General features: G+C 38.4%; 1 protein-coding gene across 5 annotated transcripts in view; it reads left to right on the top strand.

Moving 5' to 3' along the window:
- PABPC1 (poly(A) binding protein cytoplasmic 1) overlaps positions 1-16,571 on the top strand; it is an 18,200-nt gene extending 1,629 nt beyond the window's left edge. For 2 of the 5 annotated variants that reach the window (XM_021712844.1, XM_021712847.1), the window contains 14 exons: positions 2,843-3,036; positions 3,243-3,358; positions 6,014-6,153; positions 7,664-7,758; positions 8,066-8,203; positions 8,411-8,506; positions 11,094-11,366; positions 11,589-11,679; positions 12,472-12,582; positions 12,665-12,819; positions 13,284-13,368; positions 13,846-13,976; positions 14,542-14,635; positions 16,123-16,571. In XM_021712844.1, coding sequence (XP_021568519.1) covers positions 2,843-3,036; positions 3,243-3,358; positions 6,014-6,153; positions 7,664-7,758; positions 8,066-8,203; positions 8,411-8,506; positions 11,094-11,366; positions 11,589-11,679; positions 12,472-12,582; positions 12,665-12,819; positions 13,284-13,368; positions 13,846-13,976; positions 14,542-14,634 — 1,718 coding nt within the window. In that variant the 3' untranslated portion in view covers position 14,635; positions 16,123-16,571. The remainder of the gene's footprint in view (positions 1-2,842; positions 3,037-3,242; positions 3,359-6,013; positions 6,154-7,663; positions 7,759-8,065; positions 8,204-8,410; positions 8,507-11,093; positions 11,367-11,588; positions 11,680-12,471; positions 12,583-12,664; positions 12,820-13,283; positions 13,369-13,845; positions 13,977-14,541; positions 14,636-16,122) is intronic. The other 3 variants (XR_002482013.1, XM_021712845.1, XM_021712846.1) reach the window with 3 other exon arrangements.
- Positions 16,572-16,844: the final 273 nt, after the last annotated feature.

Here is a 16,844-nt window from a genome sequence, read left to right as displayed (position 1 = left end):
CACTTCCTCCTTAGCGACCATTTTCTCGGCCTCAGCCGCTCTCAAACTTTAGGATGATGACGCGCCGGGAGGGTGGGTGAGGTTCGGTTCTCCCACGGCACTCCCGCCAGGCGCCGCGGGGCTCCGGGGCGTGGAGTCTGAGCCCCTTCCCGGTGGTAGGTGGAGGCGCTGCCACCACCCGGGCTCCTGCCGGCGCCCAGCCCGGGGAGGAAGTGCGATTCCGTGCTCGAAAAATACCACGTGTTGAACCCTGTAACCTCACAGGCCCGAGGCCTGTTCCTGCTACTGGCCCAATCGCCTGGGGGACCCACGAGGCCTTAGAATAAAGTTATTTCGGTGGTGTTCGGCGGTGGTCCTCGGGCGGGGAATTCCACTCTTAATAACTCATCGATGACTGATGGCTCTGTGTACCAGTGAGCCGTACATTTGGGGTTTCCCCTCCGTCGAGCATTTTTCTTCCATTAACAGCAGGGTGGGAGGAGGGGATGTGGAGGAAGACCACTTTTGAAGGCCAGTTAGCTGAAGCAGCTTAGATCAGTTTAATCAGACGAGACCCTCTTAGTTTTCACGAAATGCTGGGAATTTGTTTAGTATGTTTGTCACCTGAAATAACTACTGTGGTTTAGAGAGTGTTTTTCTTTAAAATATATTTATCAGTTTTGGCTGTAAAATGTTGTGTGTTAGTGTAATCTCGACTAGACCATTATTTTTATTTATATCATCCAATAGTTCGTTTCTCTGATTTTAAAAGTTGTCCATAACACTAACAGATTTTGAGGAATGGTTGAGTACAAATTTACCGAGATTAAATTGAGCTTCATAATCATGAGGGAAAGTGCAGCTAATCTGTGATTTTATTTTGAAGTTAAACAGTTCATAGAAACAGAATTTGGGAAACAGATAAGATCTCTGGCCTGATAAATTGCTAGCATTTTTTCTTATTTCTGGATCAATTGACCTGAGAAGCCAGCTTCACTAATAACGTGGCCCAAATTTGTCCTTTAACGGGTTGTTTTAATACATGTCATATTCTAACATGTAAGAAATTCATTTTTATTTTAGTAGAAGAGGACTTAAGAATGGAATTTAAACTTTAATTAAGTTCATTGAGTAGATCTTAGGATAATGATCAGCTTTTCATTAGGTAAAGTTGATACCAAGATTTGGGGTAAGCAGAACATTGAGTGATATAGCCAGAAGTTGTAAAACTGCACTACAGATTTCCTGCCCTTTTGCTCTGTAAGCAGTAACCCTAGGATCACTTTATAACAGTTCTTAACTCTAGGCAAGATGTACCACTGGATGTCAGATTGGGGCAGATGACTTTGGAGCAAGTAATCACAGTCTGAATAAAGATTTGGTAGAGAATAGCTTGCATGGATTCTAGAGATTGTAAAATGGTAACTTGAAAATGTTAAAACAATTTTTTTTGAATGTCTTGGGATTTGAAAAGTTGAACTTCAGGTTGCCATGGTTACAGTACACAGTATATATTATCAGTCTCTATGAGTAGACCAATACCGTAACTGCCCAAAAGGCGATAGCATTTTCCCACCTTCTATGTAACTGTCTTTTGTAGGTATAATTTGCGTCTTTTCAAATTTTTTTTTCCCGGTGGGCTTCTTTTTTAGAAACTTACTACTTTGCTGGTGGACTTGTGAAATAACTTCTAAAAGTGACTAGTATTGAATTTAATAGAGGTGACTCATTGAAAAGAAGCTCAAGCAAAGTCAGCAAAAAAAAGAGGGGAGCTGAGTAGGTGTGGTCATGATATTGAGCTGACAGCTGATTATCACTATATTCTAGAAACTGGAACTTTCATTTATAAAAAGAAGTGGCCGGAAAATTTGTCCTGTCAATAGCTTTATAGTTACATTGGCATGGAAATTGTTTCGGGACTTCAAATGGACTCTAAACCTCTTTAGGGACTAGTCTTTTTGCTTAAGGATAAAGTTTTTCATTGAGAGTTGTCACTTCTTTAATAGTACCAGTACACATAATTCAGTTCTTCATAGATTCTGAAATTAATTGTAGGGTAGATTTTGAAATTTTCTAGCACAGTTCAGGAAATAACTTTGATTAAATTGTCAGTTAAGTAAATCAGTGACATAAGATAAAATTGAGTTTGTGTGTCAAGGAAGCATTAAAAGTGAGCTGTGAATATTGCTTGCCTGGTATTTTAAAAATTCTGTGATCGTGCAACTAAGTATGTCCAATTACACCACTATTAGAAGGCATGTTTCAGATTTTGGTCTAGATTAATTTTTTATATGGTAATAGGAAATTTTGCCATGAATCCCGGAAATCTCCCCCAATAAAATAGGCATTTTCATTTTTTAGGAACTAGACAGTTTTTGTGTAATATTGTTAGTGAAAGCAATGCCAGTACCAATTTTAGCAAAGTTGTCAAGAAGTTAAAAAGCTTACATTCATAAACTACTTTCAGCCTGTGGATAATCTATTGTGAAAGTCTTATATTGCTCATTAAACAGGTTATATTTGAAAGAAGCTTGGTTTATATTGACTAGGAATAAAAGAGGTGCTTTTGAATTTAATGACAATTAAGGAAGAGATAATTTCAGGATTTCATTATCAGCAATATGCCCTCCTTTTATTTATGGGAAATTTGGGATTTCTGATACTTGCCTTCTCTTCTTGCACTGTACAGTTTAGATCTAGACTAGTATGTGATGTTTGAAAGGTCCAGCCATCTTGGAACTCAAAGAGGAAGAGTTCAGCTGTGAGACCATGTGCCCACCCACTCCCCTCATCATGTTTATGTAATTTTCAGTGGCCGGTATAAATTGTGAAGTCATATTCACTCCAAATATCTTTCCTACAGCGGAGCGTGCTTTGGACACCATGAATTTTGATGTTATAAAGGGCAAGCCAGTACGCATCATGTGGTCTCAGCGTGATCCATCACTTCGCAAAAGTGGAGTAGGCAACATATTCATTAAAAACCTGGACAAATCCATTGATAATAAAGCACTGTATGATACATTTTCTGCTTTTGGTAACATTCTTTCATGTAAGGTAAGCAAAATGTGATGGGTAACCAACCCTACTTAGATTTTTTAGCTTATAGTTTAGTGCTTGAGTGAAATAGGAACTGCTATTTGTTAATGGATATTTTAATTTTGCAAATATTCCGGTTAGGTGGCTAATAGATTTTCTCTGAACACTGGAAAGATGTTAGTCAATCGTGAATAAAGCAAAATGGGTATACTTTTTCCCCCTAGGTGGTTTGTGATGAAAATGGTTCTAAGGGCTATGGATTTGTACACTTTGAAACACAGGAAGCAGCTGAAAGAGCTATTGAAAAAATGAATGGGATGCTCCTAAATGATCGTAAAGTGTAAGTATAAATATTTAGTTAATCATATCTTGAATCTCATTAACACTTCCAAATCCATTCGTTTTAAAAGTTAATACATTTTTAATAGATAAAATTAGAAGAGAAGTTAATAAACTAATCTTGATTTTATAATTACATTTTCTCTACATAATATAGTTGGTTAACATTCAAACCAAAAGGAAAAACAGGAGAAAAAAATAGGTAAATAAGGTTTAAATAAAGCAAGGTTTAAAACTTCATAACTCCTGAGGTACTAGTTAAATAAAATAATTTGCTTTTACATACTGTTAGGACAGATAAGCTGGGACACACACCCAGTAGTCTGAATTCAGAGCCCACTCTTAAAGTGGCCATACTGCTGATAATTCTGTAATTTTTTGATGGGAGTAAAAAATAAAGAATTAAATCCAGTTTTGTGATCAATCTGTCCTGAAATACACTTAATTTTCCTTGAAATGTACGTGTTTTAAAACTAATGGCACTTATAAAACCTATTGTACTAGGCTGTTTCAGTGATTATCAAAATACAGATTTTATGATTTATCAAAGGATTGGCAAATGTTAATTTTGTCCTCAATGCCAGTAGATTTTTCTTAACTACTCGGAGCAAATTCAGCTGTAGGTCCTATTGTCAATGATCTGTAAATTCTTGTTGTTGTGTAAATGGCATAGGTGGTGTGCAGTATGGGTTTGGATGTTCTTACAAGATTGCTTTTTAAAGATATCTTTGATGTGTAAATCCCTGCGTCAAATGGCATGGTATTTGTCAAGTTTCATGATTAGGAAAGACTTTGCAATGTGTAAAGAACCCATACAACTTTATAAGAAAGCCAGTGATGAACCATGCTTACCGAGGCTGACTCTTAGAAATAGTCCCCCCCCCCCTTTTTTTTAAACCAGGGCCTACTCCCAGGCTGTAGTGCAGTGGCATGTAGACCATGGCTCAAGCAATCCTCCTGCCTCAGCCTCCAAAGTAGCTGGGACACCAGGCATGTGCCACAACACCCGGCTAATTTTTTTTACTTTTTATAGATGCTGGGGTTTCGCTTTGTTGCTTAGGCTGGTCTCAAACTCCTGGGTTCAAGCGATCCTCCTGCCTCTGCCTCTGAAAGTACTGGAGTTACAGGCCTGAGCCACTGTACCCAACCGAGATAGTACATATTTAAATGAGAGACAGTCATCATTGTTAGTGCTCACAAATGTAATGCCTGCCAGCAATGCTTTGGTGGGGGGGGTAAAGCCCAACAGTGGGAGGATCCAGATAAACTTTTACTGCTATTTTGTGTGTAACAGTGATATAACCGTTGTGGAAAATAGTTTGACTATATTTAAATAATCTTTAATGATTTCTTTAAGTCTATCCTAAAAACAAATACAGTGTCATTCATAAAGTTGTGGCATTGCCATATGCAACGTTGTGGCCCCTCTATGCCCAACTACTAGGAGGCTGAGGCAGAAGAATTGCTTGAGCCCAGGAATTTGAGGCCCTAGTCATTCATTCATTCATTTATTTGTTAATCTCACTCTGTTGCCCAGGCTGGAGTACAGTGGCATGCTCACAGCCACCGCAGCCTCTAGGTGCTGAGCTCAGGCGATCCTTCACCTCACCTCAGCCTTCCGAGTAGCTGGAATCACAAGCATGCGCCACCATGCCCACCTAAGATCCCATCTCTTAAAAAAAAAGAAAAAGAAAAGAAAGAAAAGAGTTGCAACATTATTTTACAAAGCAGAAAGTGATGTCTACAGTGAAATATACTCTCATTGAAAACATTGGTGAAGCTAATATGAAGAAGCCCCACTATAATTTATGGGGGAATAAAGAAATCAAGGAAACTCATCAATGAATGTTCTTGAAACGATAAAGCAAAAAGATAAATACCTATATAGGCTTATATGAAAAGTCATAATTTGGGTGGAATGATAGGAGATGGTTTTTCCTTAAAGAAAAATTAAGTTTTTTAAAGTAATTTTTGGCCAGACACAGTGGCTCACGCCTGTAATCATAGCCTTTGGGAGGTCAGAGTAAGAGGATTGCTTGAGGCCAGCATGAGCAACACAGTGAGACCTCATCTTTACAAAAGAAAAATTAGCAAGTATGGTGGCACAGCCTGTAGTCTCTCAGGAGACTGGAGCATGGGGAGATTGCCCGAGCACAGGAGGTCTAGGCTGCAGTGAGGCATGATCCAGCCTGGATGACAAAGTGAGACCCTGACTCAAAAAAAAGTCCATTTTGCTGAAAATTCTGCAGTAATGCCAGGCTGTTGTGTTTTAGAATACAGGGTTGGGAAGTTTAAAATTTTATTTTGGGAACTGCAGAGAAAGTGCAAGGATGCTCTGAAATGGCAACAATGAAAACTTTTGTTGAGAGATCTTTCCATAAGCATGGTAGGTACCCACTAGGTTGTACTGATAGACATGCTTCCATTAACCATTTGTTAGCTAGAGAAAAGTGTGTTAAGAGAAGTTTCTTTTTGTGATTGTAGTTAGGTTTATTTATCTCATGTCTTCGTATCTTCAGTTACGATGTTATTTCTACTTTATAGTGCTAGAGGTTCTGAAAACTTTCAGTAGCAATTATACAACCAACCACAGGCTTAATTAATCTGAATGTTTAAAAATGGAGCCTAATGTTCTAGTTCTCATGTATTTCCTTAGATTTGTTGGACGATTTAAGTCTCGTAAAGAACGGGAAGCTGAGCTTGGAGCTAGGGCAAAAGAGTTCACCAATGTTTACATCAAGAATTTTGGAGAAGACATGGATGATGAGCGCCTGAAGGATCTCTTTGGCAAGTTTGGTAATGTGTCTGAATTAAATTTTTACACTCGAAGTTCTGAATAATTTCTTATTGTTAATTTTGGCTAATAAAGTAATCAGATGAGGCTTACATACTCATCTCATACTTAATATTTGTAGGTATTTTGGATTAATTGACCGTTACATTACAAAGTAGTATATAAATAGAATTCTATCCAGTTCAAAGGTTAATAGCATTAGATTAGCACAATAAGGTATGACCAAGTAATTAGGACAGATTTTAAAAGGTTTTACTGCTTTAAGATCTGTGCACTTCTAGGTCCCATTTCATCGGAGGCATGCATTTGACATAGCCAACTTAGAGAGGAACACATTCACTAGTTACAGGCCAGTAGAGCTGGTCAGTCTCAGTAACGTGTTTGAGCAGTTTAAAACAATGTTTTTCAGAGATGAAGCCAAAAATTCAGATTTTTCCAGTGATAGCTCCTTGGAATAAACTTCTGAATCTGTGGGATCTTAAAATACTTTTTTCTTACATTTAAAAGTAGCTTCATCAAAGCTTGAAACTAACGAAATGTAAACCAGCATTACTTTAGGTAGGGAGGTAAGAGATGAGAAAATGAACTTTTTAAGTGTACGTTTGCAGATGATTTGCTTGTCCCCATTCTTTGCTTTTATCATTTTGTGCAAAGGAAATACATAAGGTGTCAGAAAGTAAGTGACAGACTGTCTAGTGACTGCCTCTTTTCAATCGTCTTGGTTCTTAATGTCTTTTAATGAGAAGTTGGAAGTTGTTAGCCACTAATCCCAAATGGGCAGCTTAGTTGACCTCCAAAACACAAATTATGTCAGGGTATTTTCTTGATTTGTTTTACATAGCAGAGTTTGGCGTATGGGCTTAGGACAGAGGCACTTTCAAAGGAAAGGCTTCCCTGTACTCATACGTCTTGCAGATTCTCTGATAAAATGTGATCTTTTTAGCTTTTTCTGCTCCCACTTGCCTGAGATATCGCCTACCTTGGTTACGTGCCTTCTTCCACTGGTGGGGGGGGAATTTCTTCAAAAACATGCTTCCTCCGGGTGATTAGCCTATATGCCTTACCAAAGGGTTCAACTGCATATCATTATTCTTTCCGCTTTCTATTTGAAAGTCAGGTGGGCCAAGGCTTATCTCTTAATGGATATAAAGAAAAATTAAATTATTGAGTAAAAAATGCAACTCTTCTGTGCCAGAAATGAGAATAAAATTTTCAGTCATGTAAAGCAACACCTCCTTAAATGGAAGGAGGAATGTTATAGGGAACAGAAAGTATTTACTTTCCTCTAGTGATAAAGGGTCTGAATAGAAAAATAAGTACCTGGGTCCTGGGAGACTTGGAGGGAATATGAATTTCTGGAGTCTTCAAATTGTTTTTTAACTTACCGTGTGTGGGATTGGACTTTTTAAAATCCCATATTTTTTCATGGCTTTGTTTGTATGTGTTGAAGTATATGAATTAATTGTTGTATGGGCTATCTTTGATTTCTTGAAAAATTTTTAAATGTTTCAGGACCTGCCTTAAGCGTTAAAGTAATGACTGATGAAAGTGGGAAATCCAAAGGATTTGGATTTGTAAGCTTTGAAAGGCACGAAGATGCACAGAAAGTAAGACTTAAATATACTGTTTAAGTGCAATGTGGTCTTTTTTTTTTTTTTTTTGGTAATTGACAGGAAGAAGGGAAGGAATATCCAGTTGAGTTGTGTTGAAATGCATACCAATGACTTTTACATGTACCTTGTATTCTCAAGTATTTGCATTTGAGGCATTATCTTTGAGAGTATAAATTGAGAACCTTGAGATGGTGGGATGGATGGTATATTTTCAGTTTTTGTGACTTAACAAATTTTTCTTATTGTTAAATAAACTCCTGCGTTACAAATTATTAATTGAAAATTTTGTGATTTTTGAAAGGCTGTGGATGAGATGAATGGAAAGGAGCTCAATGGAAAACAGATTTATGTTGGCCGAGCTCAGAAAAAAGTGGAACGGCAGACGGAACTCAAGCGCAAATTTGAGCAGATGAAGCAAGATAGGATCACCAGATACCAGGTTCATTTTTACTTGAACAGCAAAATAAGACAGGGATGAGGAAACCTATTTTACATTCATTTCAGTTACTGCCAGGTAACTGAAGGGCTTGAGAGGGGGATAGGAGAAGCAGCATGGGCTAAAATAATAGGTGTGTCTGGGTACCATCATGGTTTTCTTTTTTCTTTTCCTATAGTGTGTTTTCGTTTGTTTTTTTATTCTTTTTAGGGTGTTAACCTTTATGTGAAAAATCTTGATGATGGTATTGATGATGAACGTCTCCGGAAAGAGTTTTCTCCGTTTGGTACAATCACTAGTGCAAAGGTAAAAGCATATGGTGCTTTTTTAATTTGAGATTTGGGAAAATCCATGCATGTGGCTACATATAAATTTCACATTGATACACTTATTAGTGCGTTAATTAATTAATTTATTTGTTTGTTTTTATTTTATTTTTTTTGAGTTGGAGTCTCACTCTGTCACCCAGACTGGAATGCAGTGGCCGCTCCTGGCCACTGCGTCCTCGACCTGCTGGGCTCCAGCGATCCTTCTGTCTCAGCTTTCCAAGTAGCTAGAACTACGGGCGCATGCTGCCACGCCCAGCTAGCGTGTTTATTTACACAATCCCTTCTGAGTAGTCAGACCCATGTGTGTTCCCCCAAAGAAAATGCAGATCGCATTTCCTTTTACTTGTAGTCAGAGATGAAGAAACAGTAGTAGTATTTTAGTCCAAATCCTGTTCCATTTGTTTTTGTCCAGTGTCTATGGTCCAAGAACCCCTCTTTATGCAAAATTGTGTGCATATGTACTTTTACTTGGTTGGGGACAGCTGCAATGACTCTGTGACTGATCTCTCTACTCAGCCTTTCCTAGCATCCCAAGGGAACTTCTGTGAAGTGAGGACGTGTTAGGAGCAAGGTGGATGCGTACAAGGAAAGATGCAAGTGCCTGGGCTGCCTTGTCTTTCAGCCTGTGCTTTTCTAAGAGTACCTGAAATGTGATTGAATCTATTCCTGAATGTCCTTATCTTCAGTGTGTTCCCTGAATATTGTTTAAATTGAGTATTGTGCATCATCAGTATAGAATGTAGGAAGCATGCATGTTTTTCAAAGGAGAATCTTTATTAGGTCTTTTTAAAGAATCCCTTGTGGATTATATATCACTCACTATTTGCAGGGAGGTGAAAAGGTTAGCAAGAATTTATTCTGGAGGAAGAGGTCATTATGTTAATTTAATAATGCTTGCTGAAAAAACAGATTTATCAAACAAGCTAAAAGGGTAAAAGGTAAAATATGACTCCCTCCATCCCCCTTTCCAGTCTCAGGCTCTTGCAGTTTGGGTATCCTTCCAGATCATTTTCCTTACTGTTCAAACTGAAAACAGTTTTTAGAAGATGAGGTCATGCTACACATTCTGTGATCAGCCTTTTCACTTAATGGTAGATCTAGGTACATATTTATATTTCTAATATTTTCTTTCCTTTTTGCTGAAGGCCAAATATTTGTAGCATAGATGTACCACAATTTACTGTACCTGTATTAGTGAACGTATAGGTTGCTTTGCCTGTTTCCATTGTTAAACCCTTTGTTTACAATCTTGCACCTAAATCTCTAGATGTGGAGTTGCTGGTTAGTGGTAATATATATTTAAAATTGAAACAACCAAATTTTCCCAAAAGGATGAACAAATTTCTACTGGTCTTACAGATTTGTCAATTAGGTAGAAAGTAGTATCTCATCTTTCCAAATTTTTTTTAACTTAGTGATATGCTTTCATGTGTCTATTAGTTTCATGTTTATTTGTTTATTTTTAATTCAGTGGTCTGTCTGTGTTGGTTTAGGGAGCATTTGTTTTATATTGCGAATATTTTTTCTTGGTCTTTGACTTACAGACATTATGTAAGACTTGGGATTTTGTGTCATCTTTGAAGGAGTTTCTCTATATTTTTACATGTTCAGATTCAGCATCTACTTGGCACTTTAGAATTTTCAATGAGATGTGAATAAGAGCTCTAGCTTGACTGGGCATGGTGGCTCACACCTGTAATCTCAGCACTTTGGGAGGCTAAGGTGAGAGGATTGCTTGAGTCCATGGGTGCAGGAGTTCAAGACCAGCCTAGGCAATACAGCAAGACCTAGGTTCTTTAAAAAAAAAAAAAAAAAGCTATAACGTAATTTTTTTCATCTGTTCCAGTGTGTCATGTAGAGAGGAGTCCAAAGTTCTTTTCCCCGCCATTTAAAAATGTTCATAACTTAACATACTAAGTTTCCATAATTGTATGGCTGTTTCTGGACTCTATTTTATTACTATTTGATTGTTCCTGTGCCACTAACATACTGTTAATTTAAACATTTTATTTTTATATCAGGCGTCTAGTGAGGGGTTTGTTTGCATATCTTCATTGCTCATCTAAAAAAATTTTTACAGTCAATTTTAGAAGCTTCCTCTTTGAGTGTTGTTTATCCCATAATAATTTATGAACTCTGCTCTTGAATGTGAAACTTCAATACAGTGTGGATATTGTAGGATTCAACTTCTTTTCTCAAGAGTAGTAAAGCATCTTGTGAAAATGAATTGTTAAAATAATCAAAATTTAATTTGAGTTGTTTCCAGTAGTGCTGATTAAAGATTGAAAATCTAATCAAATCTCTGAATCTGGAACGAGCACTGTGGTGCCTCCACCCCTTTTTCAGCTCTGACTTGGCTAGGATGATGCCTGTGTGTAGCTTGCCCTCAGTATTTGGGTATGAGCAAAGATTGTGAACTCATGAGGTGAATACAAGATGATTACAGCATTAGCAAGGTTTGTTATTTGATTGAGTGACTGTTGTTGACTCTAAATGGCGATTTTTTTTTTTTTTTTTGCCTCATTCTATCAGGGTGCTGACTTCAATATTTTTTCTTTTGATAGGTTATGATGGAGGGTGGTCGCAGCAAAGGATTTGGTTTTGTATGTTTCTCCTCCCCAGAAGAAGCCACTAAAGCAGTTACAGAAATGAACGGTAGAATTGTGGCCACCAAGCCATTGTATGTAGCTTTAGCTCAGCGCAAAGAAGAGCGCCAGGCTCACCTCACTAACCAGTATATGCAGAGAATGGCAAGTGTACGAGCTGTGCCCAACCCTGTCATCAACCCCTACCAGCCAGCACCTCCTTCAGGTTACTTCATGGCAGCTATCCCACAGGTAGGTTTATGGAATCAGAATGGTTTCCATATTGAATCATTTCTGGTGTGTTTTGTGCCCCAAAATTATGAAGTCCCAAGATGAAACACTTTTGAGACACATGTGAATTATGATTGAGTTGGACAAAACACATAAGAGTGCGAAGGCTTGGTAAATGTTTTCAAAAAGAGCATAGTTGCATTATTTCTTTTTTTCTAAAGTTGATAACTACTTTTCTTCTAGACTCAGAACCGTGCTGCATACTATCCTCCTAGCCAAATTGCTCAACTAAGACCAAGTCCTCGCTGGACTGCTCAGGGTGCCAGACCTCATCGTAAGTCTTATTTTTCTTTTATTTATTTTTTAATTTTTATAAAGAGAGGATCATTGCTATGTTGTCCAGGCTGGTCTAAATTCCTGGTCTCAAGCAGTCTTCCCATCTCAGCTTTCCAAAGTGCTGGGATTATAGGTATATGCCACCATGCCATTTTTCTTTTAATTAAGATTGGGATTGGATTTAAAAAGAGACAGATTAGATGTCCTGTTTCAGTGGTGTATTAACTTTTTTTTTTAATATAATTAGGGATTATAGGTGTTTATTTTTGACATTCCAGCATTTTTTTTTAAAAATGCATTACCTTTCCTGTCTTAATGAGATACTAACATCTACACTGGTTTGATCTTCCTTTATATAAAAGTCTTGATGCCAGGCTCGGTGGCTCAGCCTATAATCCCACGCCTTTGGGAGGCTGAGGTGAGTGGATTGCCTGAGACTGCGGGTTCGAGACCCGCCTGGGCAACTTGGTGAGACCTCATCTCTACAATAAATCAAAAATTAGCTGGGCATGGTAGCACATGCCTGTAGTTCCAGCTACTTGGAAGGCTGAGGCGGAAGGATCGCCGGAGCCCAGCAGGTCGAGGCTGTGGTGGCCAGGAGCGGCCACTGCACTCCAGTCTGGGTGACACAGTGAGACTCCAACTCAAAAAAAAAAAAAAAAAATAGAAAGTTGATATTTAGTCACATGTAGCCTTTTATGCAAACCTTAGCTCTGAAAAAGCAGCATGAACACTCTGACTCAGAAGTCAACTTTCCCCAGTTAATACATGTTCCAATCTTTCAATGCAGCATTCCAAAATATGCCCGGTGCTATCCGCCCAGCCGCTCCTAGACCACCGTTTAGTACTATGAGACCAGCTTCTTCACAGGTTCCACGAGTCATGTCAACACAGCGTGTTGGTGAGTCTTAACCCGTCCTTTAAGGATTGATCTCCAATTTGAGATGGCAAAAACGCAATACAAAGCTGTTTCTGCTTTTTAGCTAACACATCAACACAAACAATGGGTCCACGTCCTGCTGCTGCTGCTGCTGCAGCCACTCCCGCTGTCCGCACCGTTCCACAGTACAAATATGCCGCGGGAGTTCGCAATCCTCAGCAACATCTTAATGCACAGCCACAAGTTACAATGCAGCAGGTATGCAGTTAGTGATTTCTTTATAAAAAATGACAGTCCTTGGTTGAAATTGAAGATATGAAAATAGCTACATGATATGGGATCTGGAACACCTTGGTAATTGATAGTAATTTAAAATATCTTGTGTCTTATACCATAGGAATTAGACAAGCAGCCAGAAGTTCACATTCTGAATTACTTGGGTCGTTTTCTTTGATATAGTTGAAAAGTTTAGTTCGCTTGTGAGATTGCTGACTTCTGCTGACCCAGGACCAAAACTGCTCATAATAGAACTATGAAATGAAATTATATCAAATGTGGTTGTACATATTTGAGCATATAGGTAGCTACTTTAGCCTGCATTTCAGATTCACACAACATAGTAATGCATTAAATAACTTGTGTTCAGTGATTGTCCATTGATGACTTTGTACTTGCCTTTGCTTCTGTAATTTGAAGTTACAATTTTCTCATTTTATGTCTAGCCTGCTGTTCATGTACAAGGTCAGGAACCTTTGACTGCTTCCATGTTGGCATCTGCCCCTCCTCAAGAGCAAAAGCAAATGTTGGGTAAGTGCCTTTGGACCACCTTGTCAATTACAAGAGACTAGAAAATATAAAGTGTACTTTAGACACTCTGTGCACCTAAAAATGGCAGCTGGAGCAGTGGAATTTATCTGAATTGGAATGAATGTTTATGATAGCACAGTTGATCTGCTTAATTGAAGCTAATAAGGAAACGTGTTGTGTTGGTAATGGTTTAGGGTAGTATAGGGTGTTGCTTACCATGGACAACTGTTGACTTTACCTAAGCACAGATTTGACAACCTAATAGTAACATTGTTTAATTGGCAAGCTGATAACGTTGAGGATTAATTGCCTTGCTAGGCATCTTACTCTTTTCTTCCTATGAAAGATAGGAAATGGTGGATTATGTGTTAGCATTTATGTTGCATACAGAAGTATGGTTCCTAAACCCCAATGTAATGGGGTACATGCCACTAAACATTTTTTGGTTAAAGAAGTTTTTTGGTGTTTTGTTTCCAGGTGAACGGCTGTTTCCTCTTATTCAAGCCATGCACCCTACTCTTGCTGGCAAAATCACTGGCATGTTGTTGGAGATTGATAATTCAGAACTTCTTCACATGCTTGAGTCTCCAGAGTCTCTTCGTTCAAAGGTAATTAAAACTTATCCTTTACCTAGTTGTCTCTTGTTCTGTGTATTCCAGGACTTACAATAGGAGTTTAGTTCTTTTTACAGAATGTTCCCTTAGTGTTTCATACAAGTCATGTACAGTTCTAAGCATTTTGTAAATCTGCATAGTAGTCTGGTGCCATTATCCCCATCTTACCCACTAGGGAAACTGAAGTACAAGTTGAATAATTAGCCCAGTGGGCTTACACAGCTAGTAAGTGGAAGAACCTGAATTCATATCCAGTCATCTTTGATCCAGCAGCCAAACTCCCACCTGTAGCTGCTTTCTCTAGTGGAGAAGGAAGAAATATTTGCTGATATTTGAAACTTCTTAAAATTTTTTTGACAGTAAAATGTACATGGGAATTTCATAATTCTAAAAGAGTTGTACAGTGTTTTGTGATTTTTCTTTTTGAATAACAATTCTTTGTACTTTTCATCCGAGTAAAGAAGCTTATCTTTGTTGGGAATTTGTATATTGTCACTTTGAAACTGTTTGTTCCCAGTTACTCATTTTCTGAGCCAGTTTGTTGTTTCCCTCTTATTAGGTCGATGAAGCTGTAGCTGTACTACAAGCCCACCAAGCTAAAGAGGCTGCCCAGAAAGCAGTTAACAGTGCCACTGGTGTTCCAACTGTTTAAAGTGAGTTTTTTTCCTCTGATTTATTGTCTGGAGCCTTTTTTGGTTTTTGTTTGTTTAAGAGATAGACTCTCACTCTGCCACGCAGGCTGTAGTGCAGTGGCATGATCAAGTGATCCTTCTGCCTTAGACCCCGAGAGCTAGGCCTACAGGCATGTGCCACCAATCCTAGTCTCATTTTTTTATAGAGGCAAGGTCTCACTATGTTGCCGAGGGTGGTCTTAAACTCCTGGTCTCAAGCAGTTTTTCTGCGTTGGCCTCCCAAAGTGCTGGGATTACAGGCTGTCGTGCCCAGCCTTCTTCGTCTTTTAAAAGTTTGTTGACAGACTCAGTGGCTCAGCCTGTAATATCCCGCACCTTGGGAGGCTGAGGTGAGTGGATTTCCTGAGCCCGTGCGTTCAAGACCCGCCTGGGCAACTTGGCGAGACCTCATCTCTACAATAAAAAAAAAAAAAAAATCAACCGGGCATGGTAGTGCGCACCTGTAGTTCCGGCTACTTGGAAGGCTGAGGCGGAAGGATGACTGGAGCCCAGGAGGTCGAGGCTGCGGTGGCTGGGAGCGGCCACTGCGCTCCAGTCTGGTTGACAGAGTGAGACTCCGACTAAAAAAAAAAAAAAAGTTTGTTGAGCATACTTTGAAACATACAAAAATATTAATTATACAATTCTTGTAAATATATTGCTAATTCTTCAAAGGGAAGTGGAAATATAGAAGTATTTGTACCCTGGTATTGACTTAAATTTTTTAAATCCCAACACCTTGAAATAGATTTTATATAATAATTTGATTTTTTTTTTTTTGAGTTGGAATCTCACTCTGTCGCCCAGACTGGAGTGCAGTGGCCGCTCCCGCCACCGCAGCCTCGACCTGCTGGGCTCTGGCAATCCTTCCGCCTCAGCCTCCCGAGTAGCCGGAATAACAGGCACACACTACCACGCCCGGCTGATTTTTTAATTTATTGTAGAGATGAGGTCTCGCTGCCCAGGCGGGTCTCGAACCTGCTGGCTCAGGCAAGCCACTCACCTCAGCCTCCCAAAGGCGCGGGATTACAGGCTGAGCTACCGAGCCCGGCTTTATATAATAATTTGTATGCATGGCTTTTGTAATTACACCTTTCCTTATTGGGTAGTGGCTACATGGTTGTCCTTGGCCTCTACAGACTCCTTTCATTGCTCCCAAGAAACAGGATAATTCAGCTACACAGCTATGTGCAGCTAAGATCAGTACTAGGGCTAGCAGACCTTTTCTGTAAAGGGACAGATAATAAATATTTTGACCTTTGGGGGCCATGTTGTCTCCGTTGAGATTTCTTTGCTCTGATGCTATAGTGTAAAAGCAGCAGTAGGCAGCACATAAACAGGTATAGCTATGTTCCAAAAGAAAACTGTTGACAGACACAGGCAGAACAGTTTGCCCAAGGGCTTTTATTTGCTACGGACAAGTGCCATTATTGGTCTTAATTTTTTTTTTTTTTTGTCTGCATTTACAGATTGATCAGGGACCATGAAAAGAAACTCATGCTTCACCGAAGAAAAATATCTAAACATCGAAAAACTTAAATATTATGGAAAAAAACATTGCAAAATATAAAATAAACAAAAAAAGGAAAGGAAACTTTGAACCTTATGTACCGAGCAAATGCCAGGTCTAGCAAACATAATGCTAGTCCTAGATTACTTATTGATTTTAAAAACAAACAAAAAAACCACAAAAAAATAGTAAAATATAAAAACAAATTAATGTTTTATAGACCCTGGGAAAAAGAATTTTCAGCAAAGTACAAAAATTTAAAGCATTCCTTTCTTTAATTTTGTAATTCTTTACTGTGGAATAGCTCAGAATGTCAATTTTGTTTTAAGTAACAGAATTGATAACTGAGCAAGGAAACGTAATTTGGATTATAAAATTCTTGCTTTAATAAAAATTCCTTAAACAGTGCATGGTTTTGCTTTTTTTTTAATTTCAATTTTCTTTGTAGTTGACATGCATAAGTAGATAATGTCCTAAGGGTACTGAGCTGGAAGTAGTTGGCAGAATCTGATTCCATGAAAAAATGTACAATTAAAAGTTCAAGAGTGTTTGGGTTTTCACATGGACAGCACAAGACCATTTGTCTTGAATTTTATGAATTTCAGTTTATCTAGAAAAACAAAACTGATACTGCTCAAGTTTTGAAATTATGTCAGTTTATGACTATATTGAGGTTTCTAG

Source organism: Carlito syrichta, unplaced genomic scaffold (assembly GCF_000164805.1).
Source record: "Carlito syrichta isolate Samal-C Ts95f unplaced genomic scaffold, Tarsius_syrichta-2.0.1 Scaffold303668, whole genome shotgun sequence".
Taxonomy (NCBI): domain Eukaryota; kingdom Metazoa; phylum Chordata; class Mammalia; order Primates; family Tarsiidae; genus Carlito; species Carlito syrichta.
The sequence above is the reverse complement of the archived record's forward strand: the minus strand, read 5'-3'. Positions and strand labels throughout refer to the sequence as shown.